At 43.7% G+C, this 22,824-nt stretch overlaps 1 protein-coding gene across 1 annotated transcript in view; it reads right to left on the bottom strand.

The window, feature by feature from the left end:
- LOC135506071 (gamma-aminobutyric acid receptor subunit rho-2-like) overlaps window positions 1-22,824 on the bottom strand; it is a 33,419-nt gene that overhangs the window by 1,794 nt on the left and 8,801 nt on the right. The window contains exons 3-9 of the mRNA XM_064925460.1: window positions 4,973-5,040; window positions 1,647-1,870; window positions 1,362-1,444; window positions 1,111-1,251; window positions 678-830; window positions 291-499; window positions 73-96 (exon numbers count right to left, since the gene is read on the bottom strand). Coding sequence (XP_064781532.1) covers window positions 73-96; window positions 291-499; window positions 678-830; window positions 1,111-1,251; window positions 1,362-1,444; window positions 1,647-1,870; window positions 4,973-5,040 — 902 coding nt within the window. The remainder of the gene's footprint in view (window positions 1-72; window positions 97-290; window positions 500-677; window positions 831-1,110; window positions 1,252-1,361; window positions 1,445-1,646; window positions 1,871-4,972; window positions 5,041-22,824) is intronic.

The raw sequence follows: 22,824 nt of genomic DNA, 5'->3' as shown, positions 1-22,824 counted from the left end.
AAATAGAGAGATCAGAGTAGGAAAAATGCTGAAAGGACTCAAAGTTCAGTGTGGTATGATGAGGATCCTTACCTGTTCTCTGGCAAGGCTCAGGGACTGTCGAGCAGTGGAGAGACAGTGAGATTACATTTAAACAAATGCACACATGACTAAATCGCTTTGGATAAAAGCATCTGCTGAAAGGCATATGTATTTATTTATTAGAGAAAGAGAGATCAGAGTAGGAAAATTGCTGAAAGGACATAAAAAAACAGCAGTACAGTGTGTTATGATAGGATGGGGGCCCTTACCCGCTCTCTGGCCTTTTCCCTAAGCTTCCGATCTTTTCCGTCCCTCACCGTCGTCAAGTAGTTGACGGCAGCATATTCCAACACCGATAGGAACACAAACACAAAACTGACCCAGAGGTAAATGTCCACAGCTTTGATGTAGGAAACCCTGGGCATGGAGGCGTTGACTCCAGTGATGATGGTGGACATGGTGAGCACCGTGGTGATACCTGGAGCACAGTACAACATCTGTGTGAGCACAAGACTGAAGGAAGTATCCTCATATAGATATGAACCAACGAATCCACACTCTTAGAGAAAAGGATCTTCAAATGGTTCTCCAGAGGGACAGCTGAAGGATGTTTTATGTTTTAGGTTGAATGATTTTTTTCTAAGAGTGTAACTTACCTAGTGAGACCCTGGCCGGTACGGCCCGGCGGTCGATCCAAAAGGAAACCCAGGACAACATGACCATCAGAGTGGCAGGGAAGTAGGTCTGCAGCAGGAAGAAGAAGATGTGGCGTCGCAGGGTGAAGTTGATGTACAGACGGTTGTACCAGCCTGGAGAGAAGACAAAGACACGTGAGGAATCACCATAAATATGAAAATGGGTTATGTTTCTCTGAAGAACCTAAGAGCAGATGTATTTGTACAACTATGTACTGTATAGGGATATAGTGAAATTGTCACATGCAAAAATCTATACAAACTGTTGTGCTACAATATATTCAAATGTTGACTATTAATATCCTGCAACATGGAGTCAATTTTTGTACAGTATGTGTGATTTGTATACAGTACATATTATCATCAGACCCTAAAACCTGATTTGTGGATCTACCTGTGCTGCTGTAAAAAGCCAGTCTAGAGGTAGTGTGAAACTTCTGGATGAGGAACTGAGACAGAGAAATCCTGTCGTCGGTGCTCAGGGACTCATCCCCACTCTTCCAGTACAGCATGAGGTCCTCATCCGTGTAAGCATCTGGAAATAAAAGACATGGATTTCAAATTCAAATCTGCCAGATTTTTTGTACCACCACACCAAATCCCTTTTTAAACACAGTGTGAGGCATTAAGAGTCCCACTACTCACAGCTCTCTAGCTCTAATGTGCAGGTCTGTGAATCCAGAGGGAAACGGCTGAAGTCCATGTTACAGGCAGCAGTAACCGTCACCCTGGACACAACATACCCACGATGACGCAAACATAGCACATCAACATGCTACATCCTCTATGAGATTGGGTAAATGTCTGCTGGGAAAATTTGGATCAACTGAGTTCTGCACTGCCATCATAGAAATGTCGCTGTTGCACTTCTGAAGAACGTGGAGATGGACACAAAAGGAGTCTAGGAACAGCAGCAGCTTACATCCTCACCTAAGGCTGTAGAGCACGTGTCCATCTGGGAACACCCTGAGCATGATGTTCTCTGTGGTGGTGTCGTGGATGAACGACCTCTTGGAGTGGACGAAGAACACATCAGGCACCCAGATCTTCTTGACCAGGCGCCCGTCGAACGTCATGCTCTTATTGGTTGTGCTGGGAAAGGACAGCCTCTCGTCTTTCCAGTAGTGCCTCAGATAAAGGGTCATAGTGAAGTCCTGCAGGTCACCAAAACAAAAAGAGATAGCTTTTGGATTAACTTGTTGGTTGGTTGCAGCCTTGTATAAATCCTCTGAACCCTTTTCTGGACTGAGAGTTCTAGATTGAACCATTGTATATACTGGCAGGGGTGCTGAGGGTGCCCCATGAAAAATCGGAATTAAAAAAATATTACTAATAAAACTTTTTTTTTTTATAAAACAAATCTCAAAACTAGTGCACTAGGCCTTTACTAGCCCTGTATTAACGGACTGATATAGCCGTCATGAAAAAAATAGCAGCACCCCCACCCCCAAACATCTTCCCGTGGCTATGTACAGTGCAAAGCATTCAGACTCATTTACTTTTTCCACATTTTCTTACGTTACAGACTTCTTCTAAAATTGATTAAATAGTTTGTTTTTTTCTCATCAATCTACAAACAATACCCAATAATGACAAAGCAAAAACAGGTTTGTAAACATTTATATATATTTTCTTAAACGGAATACAGAAGTATTCAGACCGTTCACTTAGCACTTTGTTGAAGCACATTTTGCAGCGATCACAGCCTCTTGTTGGGCTTGACACTACAAGCTTGTCACACCTGTATTTGGGGAGTTTCTGCCAATCTTCTCTGCAGATCCTTTAAAATTCTGTCAGGTTGAATGGAAAGCTTTGCTGCACAGCTATTTTCAGGTCTCCAGAGATGTTCGATCGGGTTTAAGTCTGGGCTCTGGCTGGGCCACTCAAGGACATTCAGAGACTTGTCCCGAAGCCACTCCTGTGTTGTCTTGGCCTCTGAAAAACATCCCCACACCATGATGCTCCCACCACCACACTTCACCGTAGGGATGGTGCCTGGTTTCCTCCAGACGTGATGCTTGGCATTCAGGCCAGAGTTCAATCTTGGTTTTATCAGACCAGAGAATCTTGTTTCTCATTGCCTGAGAGTCCTTTAGGGGCCTTTTGGCAAACTCCAAGCTGGCTGTCATATGCCTTTTACTGAGGAGTGGCTTCTGTCTGGCCACTCTACCATAAAGGCCTGATTGGTTGAGTGCTGCAGAGCTGGTTGTCCTTCTGGACGGTTCTCCCATCGCCACAGTGGAACTCTGGAGCTCTGTCAGAGTGACCATCGGGTTCTTGGTCACCTCCCTGACCAAGGCCCTTCGCCCCCTGTTGCTCAGTTTGGCAAGGCGGCCAGCTAGAAGAGTCTTAGTGGTGACTCTAGTAGAGACTCTAGAAGAGTCTTAGTGGTTCCAAACGTCTTCTATTTTAGAATGATTGAGGCCACTGTGTTATTGGAGACCTTAAATGCTACAGAAATGTTTTGGTAGCCTTCCCCAGATCTGTGTCTCGACACAATCCGGTCTCTGTACAGACAATTCCTTCAACCTCATGGCTTGGTTTTTGCTCAGACACGCACTGTGAACTGTGAGCCCTTATATAGACAGGTGTGTGTCTTTCCAAATCATGTCCAATCAGTTGAATTTACAACAGGTGGACTCCAATCAAGTTGTACACATGTCTCAAGGATGACCAATGGAAACTGGTTGCATCTGAGCTCAATTTTGAGTCAGGGTCTGAACATTTCTGTTTTTTTCTTTTTAATACATTTGCACACATATCTAAAAACCTGTTTTTGCTTTGTCGTTATGGGGTACGGTGTGTAGATTGATGAGGGGAAAAATAATTTGATCAAATTTAGAATAAGGCTACAACAAAATGTGAAAAAAGTCAAGGGGTCTGAATACTTTCCAAATGCAACATATATTGGGATTACCAGGGTCTCACCCTGTCCCTGGATTACAGCGTAGGTTTATGATCAGACACATGTTCTCAGTATAAGTAGGGAACATATTATGTAATATGTCCAGAGGGCCGTCAGAGTTGACATTAGTGATGATGAGACACATACAGTAATGACAGCTTTGGGTTAGAGGTTGCATTGGGCACACATATCCCTTTCCTCCCGATCTGCTCATTGATCTGTATCTGTTAATAGGTAAACAGATCTATTTTATGCCCGACTACACCACTTTATCTACCACAGCAGATCATCCTCTTTTCAATTCACCTCGCAGCATTACATAATCATATCATTAGTGTTGTTCCATTTTTTTCCCAATGATATGAGTTTTAAAGAAGAAAAACATGTTTCCCAAGAGGTGTTCTTGCATTTGTTATTGTATCTCTATTTCCTTCTATGTAGTACAAACTATGTCCCACCCATACATACTGTAGTCTGATAAAACAACGATGACCCCATTTCATTGATGTTTCATTGATAAATCCTCTTGGTGTGTCCTGTCTTCATGCATCTGCACTCATCACACCTGTTTTAAGAGACTCAAACTCATATAGATCTGAAATAATGACTTAAAATAATAATGACAATAACGAAAAAAAAACAGTGCCCACTTCAGTACCTTAGTCATTACATAGAATGCGTGTATAACAGCAAATGGAGACACATTTAACAAGTATAGACCACTGTAACATTGCATAATGATAATGGCATGACTGATGAGTCTGACTGAACACACTTGTCCTCCATCATTCTTACATTATATCATTAAGGAAAGTCATTGTTTGAAAGCAATAATTTGCCCTGTCTATTTTCAAACAATTATATACAAATACTGAGATCTGAATGAAATGTAATCCTTGGTTATCCTCCCACACAGAGGCTTACAGAACATCAGGACTGCTGTTTGGACTCCAATTTGCAGCTTAGAAAATAAGTTCCATTTAATTATATTACTGTGGTGGAGCATGCGCATGGTCTTTCGTTTGAACATAAAACATCATTTCTAGCACTGTGCTTCTATCCATTTTCATTATCAGTCTGTGAATAAGAGATTAATGAATGACAAACATAGAGGATTATAGCGTATCAGCTGCAAAACACCTGTTGGCAGATTGTGAATGACCCATTCATTTTCAGGGGTTCAATTTGTTGTAGGAGTGGCTAGCATCTCTACCCATTGCATCCAATAGTTGATTAATTTAAACATTATCACAATGACCACTTCAAATGTTCCACTGACCTGTGATAAGTTGTTAACATTGACTTCATTGAAATGTTAAAATGTTCAATGTTTGTTTATCGATTCACTTACCATGTCCACTTCTGATATACTGTCCAGACTCTCCACCTGAACATCCACTCCCACGGGGACAGCAGGACCTGCCAAACAACAGTGAGATTATTGTTGTTCTGATTACATTCCTGATAATCAGTGTCCTCATATTCAGCAGATAAGGTTTCAGGTGAAAACTCAAGTTGACATAAATGGTTTAAGGTGAGTTAGTGTGAAAGCGTATCACAGAGACATCAGATGTCAAACATAAAAATGCAACTTTCTCTTGATATACACTTGAGTATACCAAACATTAGGAACCCCTTCCTAATATGGAGTTGCACCCCTCCCCCCTTTGACCTCAGAACAGACACAATTTGTCAGGACATGGACTCTACAAGGTATTGAAAGCATTATACAGGGCTGATGATCCATGTTGACTCCAATGCCTCCCACAGTTGTGTCAAGTTGGCTCGATGCCCTTTGGATGGTAGACCATTCTTGAAACACACAGGAAATTGTTGAGCGTGAAAAACCCAGCAGCATTGCAGTTCTTGACACCAACCGGTGCGCCTGGCACCTACTACCATACCCTGTTCATAGGCACTTAAGTATTTTGTCTTGCCCATTCACCCTCTGAATGGTACACATACACAATCCATGTCTCAATTGTCTCAAGTCTTAAAAATCCTTCTTTAACCTGTCTCCTCCTCTTCATCTACACTGATTGAAGTGGATTTAACAAGCGAGGGATTATAGCTTTCACCTGGATTCACCTCGCCAATCTATGTCATGAAAAGAGCAGGTGTTCTTAATGTTTGTACACTCAGTGTATGGTATGCAGTGAAAGTGCATGTGAACCCCTGCACAGTTTTCACATTTTGTTGTGTTAGAGTCTGACATGTTCACACTTTCAATTGTAACCCTGGGAAGTAAGTTGTGTAGATCAGTAGAAGAATGTAAATACATTAAAAGTGTCAACATTTCAGACCACAAAATGTGGAAACTTTTTTACTGCATTGTATTAGTGTAGAAAAAAAAGCCTTTGTCTGAGTTTAGGTCTTAACTTGGAGCTCATGGGATTTCCATATCTTCTACATACAGTACTTCTTCCTCGTTATCGCTGGTATCCTTTTCCTTTGATCAGCACCACAATCCCAGCAAGACTCCAATTATTACTACATGATATTACAGCTACAGATAATCTACAGCTAATATCAAAAACCGTTTGAGGGCAAACCCACACACTCATATTTTCAAATATTCATTTGATTGCAGGGGATGAGTCATGAGTGATAGATTTGTGTTAGGTTTGTGGTTTTGCGAGTATATGGACTCAAAATGATGCCAGAGGGGATGGCCGCCGTTTTCAGCACTCCTGACCAATTGTGCTATTTTGTGTGTTTTTGTTGCGTTGTTTTGAACTTTTTTGTACATAATGTTACTGCCATCGTTTCCTAAGACCGAAAAGCTCTTCTGGACATCAGAACAATGATTACTCATCTCGATCTGGACAAGGATTTTTTCTTTAATGAGTAGGACGCAAAGGACATACTACCCTTCCCAGACTAGGCCCAAATCCCCGTTATTCGTAAGAAGAGGAGCTGCCGCTACAGAGGTTGGCGAGTCGGATGCCTGGCGAGACTGTGTTGACGAGTGGATAATCCGCATTTACCCCCTCAGTTCTACTGGCGAACTTGCAATGACTGGAGAATAAACTTGATGTGCTCTGTTCGAGACTCCTATTAACAGGACATTAACAACAGTAATATCCCATGTTTCACGAGTCGTGGCTGAATAAGGACATGGATAATATACAGTAAGCTCCGTTTTCCGTGCATCGGCAAGACTGAACATCAGCCTCCGGTAAGATCGGGGGTGGGGTGTGTTTCTTTGTCAACAACAGCTGGTGTGCGATCTCTAATATTAAGGAAGTCTAAAGGTTTTGCTCACCTGAGTTAGAGCACCTGTAAGCTGTAGATCACACTATTTACCAGGAGAGTTTTCAACTATATATTCTTCGTACAGTATTAGAAAAAGGGTTTACAAAAGGGTTATTTGGCTGTGCCCAAGGATAAACCTTTTTGGTTTCAGGGAAAACGCATTTTGGTTCCAGGTAGAACCCTTCGGGGTTCCATTTAGAACCAACTGTGGAAATGGTTCTACCTGGAACCCAAAATGGTTCTACCTGGAACCAAAAGTGTTCTTCAAAGGGTTTTTCTATGGGGACAGCCAAATAACCTTTAAGGTTCCAGATGGCAATTTGTTTTCTAAGAGTGTAGCTGTCTATTTACCACCACAAACCGATGGCGGATTTAAGACTGCACTTAACAAGCTGTATAGGGCCATAAGCAAACAAAAAAGTGCTCATCCAGAGGCAACGCTCCTAGTGGCCTGGGACTTTAATGCAGGAAAACTGGGGGGGGGGGGGTAAAAATAGATCACTTTTACTCCATACACAGAGACGCGTACAAAGCTCTCCCTCACCCTCCATTTGGCAAATCTGACCATAACTCTATCCTCCTGATTCCTGCTTACAAGCAAAAAAGTACCAGTGATGCGCTCAATACGGAAGTGGTCCGATGAAGTGGATGCTAAGCTACAGGACTGTTTTGCTAGCACAGACTGGAACATGTTCCGGGATTCATCCGATGCCATTGAGGAGTATACCACCGGCTTCAATAATAAATGACCACAGTGACTGTACGTACATATTCCAAACAGAATCCATGGATTACAGGCAACAGCCGCACTGAGCAAAAGGCTAGAGCTTCCGCTTCAAGGAGCGGGACACTAATCCGGACACGCTATGTCGAAATCCCGCTACGCCCTACGACGAACCATCAAACAGAAAACACGTCAATACAGAACTAAGACTGAGTCCTGCCACACCGGCTCTGACGCTCATCGGATATGGCATGGCTTGCAAACTATCACGGATGACAAAGGGAAACCCAGCTTCGAGCTGCCCAGTGACATGAGTTGACTAGGGGAGCTAAATGTCTTCTATGCTCGCTTTGAGGGAAGCAACACTGAGCCATGCATGAGAACACCAGCTATTTCGGACAACTGTGTGATCACATTCTTTGTAGTCAATGTGAGTAAGACCTTTAAATAGGGTAACATTCACAAGGCTGCAGTGCCAGATGGATTATCAGGACGTGTACTCGGAGCATGCGCTGACCAGCTGGAAAGTGTCTTCACTGACATGTTCAACCTCTCCCTGACCCAGTCTCTAATACCTACATGTTTCAAGAAGACCACCATAGTCCCTGTGCCCAAGAACGCCAAATACCAACGTGAGAGTGCTGTTCATCGACTACATCTCAGTGTTCAACACCATATTGCCCTCTATACAGCTGCACCATCGAGAGCATCCTAACTGGTTGCATCACCGCTTGGTATGGTAACTGCTCAGCATCTATCTGACCGCAAGGTGTATTGCGTACGGCCCAATATATCACTGGGGCCGAGCTCCCTGACATCCAGAACCTCTATACCAGCGGGTGTCAGAGGAAGGCCCTAGAAATTGTCAAAGACTCCAGCCACCCAAGTCATAGACTGTTTTGTCTGCTACCACACGATAAGCGGTACTGGAGCGCCAAGTCTGGAACCAAAAGGCTCCTTAACAGCTTCTACTCCCAAGCCATTGAAAGGTTATTTACATTGACCCCCTAATTTTATTCTTATCTATTCCTATTTCCTATTCTCTTGCACAGGTTCGATGTACACTCACTAGACTCTAACCACACACTCACACATACTACATTGACACTCCAACACACACACAAAACAAACACACACATGCATATTGACGCAACACACACACACACTTTCACATTCCTTCACACTCTTCACATACGCTGCTGCTACTCTCTGTTTATTATCTATGCATAGTCACGTTACCACTACCTACATGTACATATTACCTCAATTACCTGGACTGACCTGTACCCCTGCACATTGACTCGTTACTGGTACCCCTTGTATATAGCCTTGTTATTGTTGTTTGTATTGTGTTACTATTTTTTCTTTAGTTTATTTAGCACATTTATTTATTTATTTTTTAAACTCTGCATTGTTGGTTAAGAGCTCGTAAGCATTTCACGATAAGGTCTACCTACACCTGTTGTTCAGCACATGTGACAAATAACATTTGATTTGAGAATTTCTCCAAATAAAGTAATATTTATTTAAACAGCACATAGATCCTATAAATCAGTTCTCTATGCAATTATATAGCACACAGTTTCATCTAACCCATGTTAAAGGTTCACATAAGAAGCACAAGTAACGCATAATACATACAGTTGAAGTCGGAAGTTTACATACACTTAGGTTGGAAACTTCTTAAGGATAGGGGGCAGATGACTGAGGTGCCCAAAGTAAACTGCCTGTTACTCAGGCCCAGAAGCTAGGATATGCATATAATTGGTAGTATTGGATAGATAACACTCTGAAGCTTCTAAAACTGTTCAAATAATGTCTGTGAATATAACCGAACTGATATGGCAGGTGAAAACTCGAGGAGAATCCATCCAGAATTTTTGGGGGGAGCTGACCACCCATTGAAATGCCTGTCTATGGGAAAATCAAAGGAAATACTCCCAGATTGAAGTTCCTATGGCTTCCACTAGATGTCAACAGTCTTTAGGTTTCAGGCTCTCATTTTCAAGGTGGCTCTCATTTTGACTGTCGTCTGCTGGCGTGCGTGGATGAGGGCACACACTTAATTATTTATCTCAGGTATTGAACACAATATTCTCCATCTTACATTTTATTGTTTATTTACATATTAGGGTATCTGAGGATTGATTAGAAATGTTGTTTGGCTTGTTTGGACAAAGTTTATTGGTAACTTTTGGGATTCCTTTGTATGCATTTTGAATGAGGGGAACAGGTGTATTACTGAATCAAGCATGCCAACTAAACAGACTTTTTTGGGATATAAAGAAAGACTTTATCGAACAAAACGATCATTTGATATGTAGCTGGGACCCTTGGGATTGCAAACATAAGAATATCTTCAAAGGTAAGTGATTTATTTTATGGCTATTTCTGACTTTTGTGACGCCTCTGCTGGTTTGGAAAAGGTTTTAATGCTTTTGTACGCGGGGCGCTGTCCTCAGATAATCACGTTATGCTTTCGCCGTAAAGCCTTTTTGAAATCTGACAAAGCGGCTGGATTAACAAGAAGTTAAGATATTAAGATATTTAAATTATGTATAACACTTGTATTTTCATTAATGTTTAATGTTACGATTTTTGTATTTTGAATTTCACGCTCTGCAATTTCACTGGATGTTGTCTAGGTGGGTGCTAGCGGCACGTCAAGCACAAAGAGGTTAAAACTCGTTTCTCAACCACTCCACAAATTTCTTGTTAACAAACTATAGTTTTGGCAAGTCGGTTAGGACATTGACTTTGTGCATGACACAAGTAATTTTTCCAACAATTGTTTACAGACAGATTATTTCACTTAACTCACTGTATCACAATTCCAGTCGGTCAGAAGTTTACATACGTTAAGTTGACTGTGCCTTGAAACAGCTTGTAAAATTCCAGAAAATTATGTCATGGCTTTAGAAGCTTCTGATAGGCTAATTGACATAATTTGAGTCAATTGGAGGTGTACCTGTGGATGTATTTCAAGGCCTACCTTCAAACTCTGTGCCTCTTTGCTTGACATCATGGGAAATCAAAAGAAATCAGCCAAGACCTCAGTAGACCTGCACAAGTCTGGTTCATCCTTGGGAGCAATTTACAAACACCTGAAGGTACCACGGTCATTTGTACAATAGTACGCAAGTATAAACAGCATGGGACGACGCAGCCGTCATACCGCTCTGGAAGGAGATGCGTTCTGTCTCCCAGAGATGAACGTACTTTGTGGCGAAAAGTGCAAATCAACCCCAGAGCAGCAGCAAAGGACCTTGTGAAGATGCTGAAGGAAACAGGTACAAAAGTATCTATATCCACAGTAAAACAAGTCCTATATCGACAAAACCTGAAAGGCTGCTCAGCAAGGAAGAAGCCACTGCTCCAAATCCGCCATAAAAAAGCCAGACTATGGTTTGCAACTGCACATGGGGACAAAGATCATACTTTTTGGAGAAATGTCCTCTGGTCTGATGAAACAAAAATAGATCTGTTTGGCCATAATGACCATTGTTATGTTTGGAGGAAAAAGGGGGAGGGCTTGCAAGCCGAAGAACACCATCCCAACCATGAAGCACAGGGGGTGGCAGCAACATCTCAACATCTCAAGACATCAGTTAAAGTTAAAGCTTTGTCACAAATGGGTCTTCCAAATGGACAATGACCCCAAGCATACTTCCAAAGTTGTGGCAAACGGCTTAAGGACAACAAAGTCAAGGTATTGGAGTGGCCATCACAAAGCTCTGACCTCAATCCCATAGAAAATTTGTGGACAGAACTGAAAAAGCATGTGCGAGCAAGGAGGCCTACAAACCTGACTCAGTTACACCAGCAGGAGGAATGGGTCAAAATTCAACCAACTTATTGTGTGAATCTGATGGAAGTTTACCCAAAACGTTTGACCCAAGTTAAACAATTTAAAGGCAAATGCTACCAAATACTAATTGAGTGTATGTAAACTTCTGACCCACTAGGAATGTGATGAAAGAAATAAAAGCTGAAATAAATCATTCTCTCTACAATTATTCTGACATTTCACATTCTTAAAATAGTGGTGATCCTAACTGGCCTAAGGCATGGAATTTCTACTAGGATTAAATGTCAGGAATTGTGAAAAACTGAGTTTAAATGTATTTGGCTAAGGTGTATGTAAATTTCCGACTTCAACTGTATGTTTGTTTTGCATTTTGGTAGTGTCCTGATCGCCTGCCATTGTCTAATCTGCCTGCGCTGCCGTAGTGCCAGCCTCTTATGTAATCGCTAGTAACTAAAGCCTCTTGTCACTCAGCCTCCCCTAGCCTGTTACCTGGAAGAGAGGATATTAATTCATCGCCCTGTGCCAGCTGGGTGCCCTGTCATTCCTCACTCACACCATATGCCATCTATCAGATCCTTAACTGGGCAGAGACCCAGAGACCCAGGCACCAGCTTCCCAGGCAGTAGCTCCCCCGGGACCACCTCCCCTCCCAGGACATGTGTGGATGATGCTGCTCGCCACACCTGCCAACTGCTGGGTGAACAGCCTGAACTCCCGCGGCCTCTTCCCCTGGATTAGACGGAACTAGCGGGGGATTGGGTTGGTTATTTAAGAAACATATCTTTAATTCATAGTGATTACATTGGCTCCCTCCATCTGGAGCCACAGGAGGGCATGGTTATGATGTAGAGGCTGTGGGAGATGTGGAGGCTGTGGGAGGTGTGGAGGCTGTGGTTGTGTTGAGGCTGTGGCTGAGGGAGATGTGGAGGCTGTGGCTGAGGGAGGTGTGGAGGCTATGGCTGAGGGAGGTGTGTAGGCTGTGGCTGAGGGAGATGTGGAAGCTGTGGCTGAGGGAGATGTGGAGGCTGTGGATGAGGGAGGTGTGGAGGCTATGGCTGAGGGAGATGTGGAAGCTGTGGCTGAGGGAGGTGTGGAGGCTATGGCTGAGGGAGATGTGGAGGCTGTGGCTGAGGGAGGTGTGGAGGCTATGGCTGAGGGAGATGTGGAAGCTGTGGCTGAAGGAGATGTTGAGGCTGTGGATGATGAAGATGTGGAGGCTGAGGGAGATGTGGAGGCTGTGGCTGAGGGAGATGTTGAGGCTGTGGATGATGAAGATGTGGAGGCTGAGGGAGATGTGGAGGCTAAGGGAGGTGTGGAGTCTGTGGCTGACAGAGATTTGGAGGCTGACGGAGATTTGGAGGCTGTGGCTGAGGGAGGTGTGGAGGCTGTGGCTGAGGGAGGTGTGGAGGCTGTGGCTGAGGGAGGTGTGGAGGCTGTGGCTGTGGGAGGTGGAGGCTGTGGGAGGTGTGGAGGCTGTGGCAGGTGTGGAGGCTGTGGCTGAGGGAGATGTGGAGGCTGTGGCTGTGGGAGGTGTGGAGGCTGTGGCTGTGGGAGATGTGGAGGCTGTGGGAGGTGTGGAGGCTGTGGCTGTGGGAGGTGTGGAGGCTGTGGCTGAGGGAGCTGTGGAGGCTGTGGCTGTGGGAGGTGTGGAGGCTGTGGCTGTGGGAGGTGTGGAGGCTGTGGCTGTGGGAGGTGTGGAGGCTGTGGGAGGTGTGGAGGCTGTGGCTGTGGGAGGTGTGGAGGCTGTGGCTGTGGGAGGTGTGAAGGCTGTGGCTGTGGGAGGTGTGGAGGCTGTGGCTGTGGGAGGTGTGGAGGCTGTGGCTGTGGGAGGTGTGGAGGCTGTGGGAGGTGTGGAGGCTGTGGCTGTGGGAGGTGTGGAGGCTGTGGCTGTGGGAGGTGTGGAGGCTGTGGCTGTGGGAGGTGTGGAGGCTGTGGCTGTGGGAGGTGTGGAGGCTGTGGCTGTGGGAGGTGTGGAGGCTGTGGCTGTGGGAGGTGTGGAGGCTGTGGCTGTGGGAGGTGTGGAGGCTGTGGCTGTGGGAGGTGTGGAGGCTGTGGCTGTGGGAGGTGTGGAGGCTGTGGCTGTGGGAGGTGTGGAGGCTGTGGCTGTGGGAGGTGTGGAGGCTGTGGCTGTGGGAGGTGTGGAGGCTGTGGCTGTGGGAGGTGTGGAGGCTGTGGCTGTGGGAGGTGTGGAGGCTGTGGCTGTGGGAGGTGTGGAGGCTGTGGGAGGTGTGGAGGCTGTGGCTGTGGGAGGTGTGGAGGCTGTGGCTGTGGGAGGTGTGGAGGCTGTGGCTGTGGGAGGTGTGGAGGCTGTGGCTGTGGGAGGTGTGGAGGCTGTGGGAGGTGTGGAGGCTGTGGCTGTGGGAGGTGTGGAGGCTGTGGCTGTGGGAGGTGTGGAGGCTGTGGCTGTGGGAGGTGTGGAGGCTGTGGCTGTGGGAGGTGTGGAGGCTGTGGCTGTGGGAGGTGTGGAGGCTGTGGCTGTGGGAGGTGTGGAGGCTGTGGCTGTGGGAGGTGTGGAGGCTATGGCTGTGGGAGGTGTGGAGGCTGTGGGAGGTGTGGAGGCTGTGGCTGTGGGAGGTGTGGAGGCTGTGGCTGTGGGAGGTGTGGAGGCTGTGGCTGTGGGAGGTGTGGAGGCTGTGGCTGTGGGAGGTGTGGAGGCTGTGGGAGGTGTGGAGGCTGTGGCTGTGGGAGGTGTGGAGGCTGTGGCTGTGGGAGGTGTGGAGGCTGTGGCTGTGGGAGGTGTGCTCTTCTTAGAAGACCACTCCTGAGAACAATCATTATGGGTCATTATAGGCTCCCGTCCAGAGAATGGAGAACTATGTGTTTGACCTTTTCACTGTGTGTTTAACCTCAAGTTGACTCCGTATCAGTTTTCCTGTTCCCCTAGAAAATAGTTGTTTGTTAAAGCTCACGTATAAGATATTCTGATGAGATCACAGCAAAGCCCTGTGTGACTGACTTATATTGTTCTCTTCAGTCTCTTCATAGAGTGGGACGTAAGTAGGGTTGCAAAATTTCAGTAACTTTCCCAGAATTCCCTGGTTTTCTATGAATCCCGTTTGGAAGATTCCCAGAATCAGGAGTGAATAATCAGGGATCCAGATAACCTGGACATTTTGGGAAAGTTACCAGAATTTTGCAACCCTAGACTATGATCCTAGTTACTATGATCTGGTAAACAGTTGTCAATGGGGGACACAACTCCAGACACTATGGCCTGTGCTGATGAATTCAGTCATCAAGAGTGTCTCTGTTGTGGAAGTCAAGATGACAGAGGAAGCAATTCAGCTGACTGCTACAAAGACTTCAAGATAACACTGAAATTACGAAAATACTACTACAAAAAAAATGAACACATACACAACACCTCATGGCTGTTCCTAGGCCGTCTTTGAAAATAAGAATTTGTTCTTAACTGACTTGCCTAGTTAAATACAGATAAAATAAAATAACAAACAGGTTGATCAGCATAATTTAGTCAGTTTTCTCATACACACGAGTCAAGACAACCGCTAGCTATCCGGATCTCTGTACAGAACAATGAGTATGGTTACATGCACACAGTAATGCGATTATTGTTGTGGACTGTCAGATTAATTTAATAGTTTGATTAAAACGTTTACATGCTTTACAAGAAGAATGAATTCCTTAATAATCCTGTTTACATGGACACATCTGAGATCAGGTTACCTGATGGCACTCTGATAAATGCGGAAAATCACCAATCAAAATAAACGCTCTACCACACCGACCATGTTATTTTTGGGAAGCATATTTGATTCTGAGTTGGGACATATAAAGTTTGTATATGAAAACTACTTCTAGGATGCATACATTCAGTTCTTCTGAACTCACTTCAATCGAGCTGAAGAGGGAGGCTCACTCGGCTGGTGCTAGCAAATGCGCAGATCAAATACACTGGTAGAATGAAAGGTTATGGTGTTTACGTGTCCTAATAATTTAAATGATATTTCAGGAAACCAGGTGTTTAAACGTTGTATTCTTACTTCGATTTTGACCTCACGCCGATTAAGATAAGCAGAGTAAGGTGTTTACATGACTATTGCATAATCTGCCTACTGCCATAATCAGTTTAATATTGAATTATTACTGTGCATGTAAACGTACTCAATTATGTAATGTTGCTGTAAAATACCAGCAGATCAGGAAAGATCACAAAATCTGTAAGTCCCCTAGGCCTAGAGCATAATAAAAAAATCCCCATAAAAATCTGTCCATTTAAACTAGAGATCTCAATCCACTGCATCCGCTGATGTCGGCCTTCTGCATCTGTGGTGGAAGGTGGCAGTGCTACAGCAGTGTTTGTCAGACCAGGAGACATCCTGAAAATCAGTCTTCTCACAAAAACGTCTGTAGCGTCCAAACTGTTTGGGCTAAACACTATCGGAAGGTGAGACTCCCACGAACACGTGCATATTGGTTGTTTTGCTCTAGGATGCCCACAGGCCTCACAAAACTCGTCTGAAGGTAGTCCGGGACCAAGTTAAAAAAAAAAATGGAAGTATACGCTGAGTATACCAAACATTGGGAAGACTTTCCTAATATTTACTTACACCTATGGCTGTTACGGTGACCGTATTACTGCCACAATGGCGGTCACAAGTCATTAGGGCAGTCAAATTCCAAGTGACTGTTTAGTCACGGTAATTAGGCTTCTCCAAGCGCCGATGCTGCTCATGGTCATTTGTAGCCTACCAAACTTGCTAACTGCCTGGCACTCTATTGTTCCTCTAATCACTCTGACATCAATGCAAATGTAATCGAAAATCTAATCAAACACTTCATGAGAGCCCATGAGCTCATGTTGCGCAACAGGCTACGATATTGCTCAATTAAACAGAGTGATGGCCTCTATTAAAAAGAGGAGGATCCCATCAGCTTTCTATAGGCTAGGACTACTAGATTTATTTTTCCTAATATTAAGCACATTGCTTCTCTATACAGCAAGAGTATAGCCTACCTGGCTGGCATGAAAATTAGCCACGGGAAAAGTGTCCTCCATTCGATATTTAAGTGTATAGATGAACTGTATTTTATTCCGCTGCCCCTGTTTCGAGACTGCTGCATGACAATGGTCCATTCTAAATCAAAACAAATGTCCCACATATATTATTTAGTATATGTAAAGACAAGATGAAATCAAGAGTAGTCTGATGAGTGACAATATTAGCCTATCACTTGTGAATGCTGCTTCCATTTGTTGAGGCTGTATTCTGTAAAGTAGACGCTGGGAGTCAGGAAGCAAGTTCAAGTGGTGAGTTTAATAATACGATAAACATGGAACAATACAAGAAACAATAGTAGCGTACAGACCTGAAATAACATCAATACTGCCTGGGGAATAAACCTAAGTGAGTGCTAGATATACGGAGGTAATGAGTAAGGAAATGGGAGTCCAGCTGTGTGTCATCATGAGGAGCAGGTGCACGTAATGATGGTTTCCAGGACCGGTGATTTAGTAAACCGGCAATGTCGAATGCCAGAGAGGGGGAGCAGGAATAGACGCGACAAATATAAAATATATTTTGATTTGTTTAACACTTTTCTGGTTACTACATGGTTCCATATATGTTATTACATAGTTTTGATGTATTCACTATTATTCTACAATGTAGAAAATAGTAACAATAAAGAAAAACCCTTGAATGAGTAGGTGTGTCCAAACTTTTGACTGGTACTGTATATGGAAGTATTTTTTTTGCCAAACAAAATGGGTATTTGTTTTTTGACTGTTTTTCCATGTGTGAATGTGTCATTCAATGTGTTTTCTATGGGCTAATGGGGCCCCCTAACGGGGTCTAAAATTCTAATTAAAATAGCATGCTGGTTTGCAATTTTGTCATGTAAAAACTGCTGCACTGTCATTTTCCAGGCCTAACGTCAGATTCTGCAATTTACCAGTCTAATATCAACTTGCTTGCGCTCAGATGGGTGGGGTGGAAATATTTGAGGTGTGTCCTTTAAAACATGATCCAAAGTGCTAATTTCAGGCAGTGCTAATAGGGATATTTAAGACCAACAAAAATCTGGATTTAGCGGTAATGGTTATGGTTTGACAGCGGAAACGCAGCCTATCCACCCATGATGCACACTGCACTTACAGTGCCTTGCGAAAGTATTCGGCCCCCTTGAACTTTGCGACCTTTTGCCACATTTCAGGCTTCAAACATAAAGATATAAAACTGTATTTTTTTTGTGAAGAATCAACAACAAGTGGGACACAATCATGAAGTGGACCTCTGAGACTATCACAGTGCAGGTGCATTTATACGGAGACTTGATTACACACAGGTGGATTGTATTTATCATCATTAGTCATTTAGGTCAACATTGGATCATTCAGAGATCCTCACTGAACTTCTGGAGAGAGTTTGCTGCACTGAAAGTAAAGGGGCTGAATAATTTTGCACGCCCAAGTTTTCAGTTTTTGATTTGTTAAAAAAGTTTGAAATATCCAATAAATGTCGTTCCACTTCATGATTGTGTCCCACTTGTTGTTGATTCTTCACAAAAAATTACAGTTTTATATCTTTATGTTTGAAGCCTGAAATGTGGCAAAAGGTCGCAAAGTTCAAGGGGCCCGAATACTTTCGCAAGGCACTGTATGTAGATGAAACAAGAGTAGACTAACATGCTTTTTGGTGCCTGTATACTTCGTATTTAGAAACCTAAAAAAACAAAGTTTTTTACCATTTTTTTTTATTTGATTAAAAACCAAGCATAGCCTCCTCTCAATGAAGGCTTTTTGTCATGCCCAATGCAATTGCAAAGTAGTCAAGACTGTCGATAAAGGGTTTGGCTCTTGAGACCGCTTGGATATAAATCTTAATCACCAAAGCTTTATTAAAATATTAAGTTTAAGAGGAGTAAAACAGTGAGCTGACATTCCCTTTTTATCTGTGCATTGTAGGCAGGCCCACATTATTTTAGCCATTAAGGTCCCGTTTTGGACATAAAGAAAACACTTGCTTGTTTTTCGTAGAATTGTATTACAACCAAACGTATTAGAATGTTTTATGGTGACAATGTCCGTGGCGCGCTTGCAATGCAACTTCTGGAGATGTGTGAATGCGATCTGATCTGTAAAATGGTTCCGATTATGTTCATAAAACATAGGCCTATTTGGGAGCAGTACAACTGTGAGTGGACATTCTCCCTTTCGTTTTAGAATTTGATTTAAATTATTTGCTCTCTTTTTAGTGAATTTAATCTTGCTTATTGACAACATTTGGCATGTCCATGCTCAGCCATAATGCAGTTTACAGTCGGCCTGGTCCTATATCAGTGTGAATTCTATGTACAGTGCATTCGGAAAGTATTCAGACCCCTTGACCTTTTCCACATTTTGTTATGTTACAGCCTTATTCTAAAATTGATTAAATTATTCTACAATCTTCACACAATACCCCATAATGACAAAGCAAAAACAGGTTTTTAGAAATTTTAGAAAATGTATTTAAAAAACTCCTGAAATATCCAGTGGCGACCCGTCATACCCACCTGTTTTGAGCTGACCTGTTTTGAGCTGACCTGTGTTGAGCTGACCTGTTTTGAGCTGACCTGTTTTGAGCTTACCTGTTTTGCATGTTATTTTGGCATTAATAAGTATCACATATCAGTTTGCAAACAATGTAAAAATAAATCAAATCACTAAGTTAATAAAGCTGCATACACACATTGTCTCTTTTTTTCTTTCTTGATGAAGGCAGCTCCAAAATGCAGGTGTTTCAGCCTCGGTCAGTGCTTTCTTGCTTTCTGTGGTGGTGGGGCAGCTAGCGGAAAATACTGAGCGTAGGTGTTGGTAATGTTCTCTAGTTGCGCCATGATTAGCTTAGTGTTCTGTCACTCGTCGGGACAGTAAGGGTCGACCTTGAAAATTCAAGCCCATTGGGTGCTGCCATAGAGTTACATTAGAAGTTTCCCATCCATGGCTCAAGGTCATTGGCAACAGATAAAATTATGTCAAATCACGTTGTATCTACAGTAGCTTTGATTGGACTGATTGGACTGTCAACATCATCCTTCCAAAATCTTAGCTGGCAGTCATCATCATGAATCAAGTCGACAATCTACTGGCAAATCCTTTTTATTCCTTGTCATATGAAGAGAAATAATAAAGAGAAAATGTAGATAAAACGTATCGGTGCTCATCGGCCATTGGACATGAACATTACACAACAAACTGGAAATCGCAAATTCAACAATGAGTGGTTTGGAAGGAATCAGTGACAGTGGCTAACTGCAAGCACTGCAAAGCAATCACTAGCCTGCTATTCAGTGGAGTGGCTGTGTGTTCCCAAATCTGGGATTGTCTCTTTTCCAAGTTTAAAATGATAAACATTCAACATTGGCCATGCTGTCAATGAAGCAAGATGTGTGCCATGCTCAAAACAACTGTTAACTTGACTTCAGTGAGTTCAATACAACTAGGAATTCCAGAACGGTCATCTAAATAGGAATTGTAAGTCGGGAACTCGGGCCTCTTTCTAGAGCTACGACTTGAAGATCAATGACGTCATCATGATTCGATCTTGTTTTTTTCCAGAGTTCCCAGTTGTCTTGAAGCACCATAAAGCCAGAGAATGCCAGACTGCTGGCAAAATTTGCCCACAAAGGACCACTGTGCCACCTTCCTGTTCAAGTGAGCAGAGCACATCAAGGTGAGTCCAAAAATGTATTGTATGTTGCTGCATAAATTATGGAATATGCCAGGAAGATATGTATACTGTAGCTAAGAAAGTAATACTAAGTGTATGTTGTGTAGTAAGCTGTTAGTAGCCCATGTGCCTCACCCTAATAATTTGGTCTATTTAGCCCTCTTAATTTCGCCTACTGTTCTGACCTGGTGGTGCACATGTAGCCTATAACCTATTTTAGAGAAATGTAATCATCAACTTTTGTAAGAGCTTTCATTGCTTGCTTATATGCCCTGTTTATTTATCCTACGGTTCTGACTTGGTGTACAGGGAGAACACTGTAAGGACAGCCCATGTTATTAATTCTATCGCTGTACATAAAAAAGTTCTAAACAAATAGCTATACTGACTACGTCCATCCTAGGTCGCTCATTAATGTCTTAATCGAAATTACAGATTGCCTCTAAACAGCTTGTCGTGCCCTTATGCCATAGTTTGCACATATCGATTGTCATTAGAAACAGCATTTGTTTAAGCAAGTCAACCATATCAGCTATGTTCTTTTAAAAGGCAGTAAATGAGGCTGAATGAACTGTTTCGCTGCTAGACGCCAGACAAGGTTCCGCTGATAGCCAGGTGTAGCAGTGATAAGATGTTGGGACTGCTGTTGGGACAGCTTTATGTAGACCCTAACAGTTTGTGGGCAACGTTTGTCACCGTTATAGTGCAATTCATGTATTGTTTAATGTTGTGTTGTGTAGTGGCTTTGCTGGCGTGCATCCTACTTTATTTTATTTTTTTCCCCTCACCAAGATTTACATGCTAAAATCGACACTGGAAATATCACATTTACGTAAGCATTCAGACCCTTCATGCAATACTTCTTGAAGCACCTTTGGCAGCGATTACAGTTTCATGTCTTCTTGGGTATGACGCTACAAGCTTGGCACATATGTATTTGGGGAGTTTCTCCAATTCTTCTCTGCAGATCCTCTCGAGCTGTCAGGTTGGATGGGGAGCGTCGCTGCACAGCTATTTTCAGGTCTCTCCAGAGGTGTTTGATCAGGTTTAAGTCCGGGCTCTGGCTGGGCCACTGAAGGACATTCAGATGTATACACCATTCTATATACATCTGGCCCTTCTTTGGACACTGTGCTAACAAACCTCCAAACAAGCTTCAACACCATACAACACTCCTTCCGTGGCCTCCAACTGCTCTTAAATGCTAGTAAAACTAAGTGCATGCTCTTCAACCGATTGCTGCCCGCACCCTCCCGCCCGACTAGCATCACTACTCTGGACGGTTCTGACCTAGAATATGTGGACAACTACTAATACCTAGGTGTCTGGTTAGACTGTAAACTATCCTTCCAGACGCAAATTAAGCATCTCCAATCCAAAATTAAATCTAGAATCGACTTCCTATTTCGCAACAAAGCCTCCTTCACTCATGCTGCCAAACATACCCTCGCAGCCTCCCGGGTGGCGCAGCGGTCTAAGGCACTGCAGTGCTAGCTGTGCCACCAGAGACTGAGACTCAGCTCTGACGCAGCTGGCCACAACCGGGAGACCCATGGGGCGGCGCACAATTGGCCTAGCATTGTCCGGGGTAGGAAGGGTTTGGCCGGAAGGGATATCCTTGTCTCATCGCACACTAGCGACTCCTGTGGCGAGCCGAGCGCAGTGCACGCTGACCAGGTCGCTAGGTGTACGGTGTTTCCTCTGACACATTGGTGCAGCTGGCTTCCGGGTTGGATGCGCGCTGTGTTAAAATGCAGTGCGGCTTGTTTGGTTTGTGTTTCGGAAGACACATGGCTCTCGACCTTCACCTCTCCGGAGTCCGTACGGGAGTTGTAGTGATGAGACAAGGCAGTAACTACTAACAATTGGATACCACGAAATTGGGGATAAAAAGTGGGTACCATTTTTTGTTAAAAAACATACCCTTGTAAAACTGACGATCCTACCAGTCCTTGACTTCGGCGATGTCATTTACAAAATAGCCCCAAACACTCTACTCAGCAAACTGGATGTAGTCTATCACAGTGCCATCCATTTTGTCACCAAAGCTCCATATACTACACACCACTGCGACCTGTATGCTCTCGTTGGCTAGCCCTCTACTCCATATCCGTCACCAAACCCACTGGCTCCAGGCCATAGAAAGTCTTTGCTAGGTAAATTCCCGCATTATCTCAGCTCACTGGTCACCATAGCAACACGCACCCATAGCACGCGCTCCAGCAAGTATATTGCACTGGTCATCCCCAAAGCCAATACTTCCTTTGGCCGCCTTTCCTTCCAGTTCTCTGCTGCCAATGACTGGAACGAATTGCAAAAATCACTGAATCTGGAGTCTTATATCTCCCTCTCTAACTTTAAGCATAAGCTGTCAGAGCAGCTTACCGAACACTGTACCTGTACACAGCCAATCTGTAAATAGCACACCCAACTACCTCATCCCCATATTATTACTTACTCTCTTGCTCTTTTGCACCCCAGTATCTCTACTTGCACATCATCATCTGCACATCTATCACTTCAATATTAAATCAAATCAAAGTTTACTTGTCATGTGCTCCGAATACAACAGGTGTACAACCTTAAAGTGAAATGCTTACTTACAGGCTCTAACCAATAGTGCAAGGGTGAATCCATCCCTAAGGAGAATAGACTAGAAGCAGCTGCGTTGGGAAGGCCCATTCCAGGTTCTGTTAAACCACTGCCTTTTCCGTTAGAACCGCTGAGAGAGTCACTTGGGT

This window comes from Oncorhynchus masou, chromosome 19, assembly GCF_036934945.1.
Source record: "Oncorhynchus masou masou isolate Uvic2021 chromosome 19, UVic_Omas_1.1, whole genome shotgun sequence".
In the NCBI taxonomy this organism is placed as follows: Eukaryota; Metazoa; Chordata; class Actinopteri; order Salmoniformes; family Salmonidae; genus Oncorhynchus; species Oncorhynchus masou.
The sequence above is the reverse complement of the archived record's forward strand: the minus strand, read 5'-3'. Positions and strand labels throughout refer to the sequence as shown.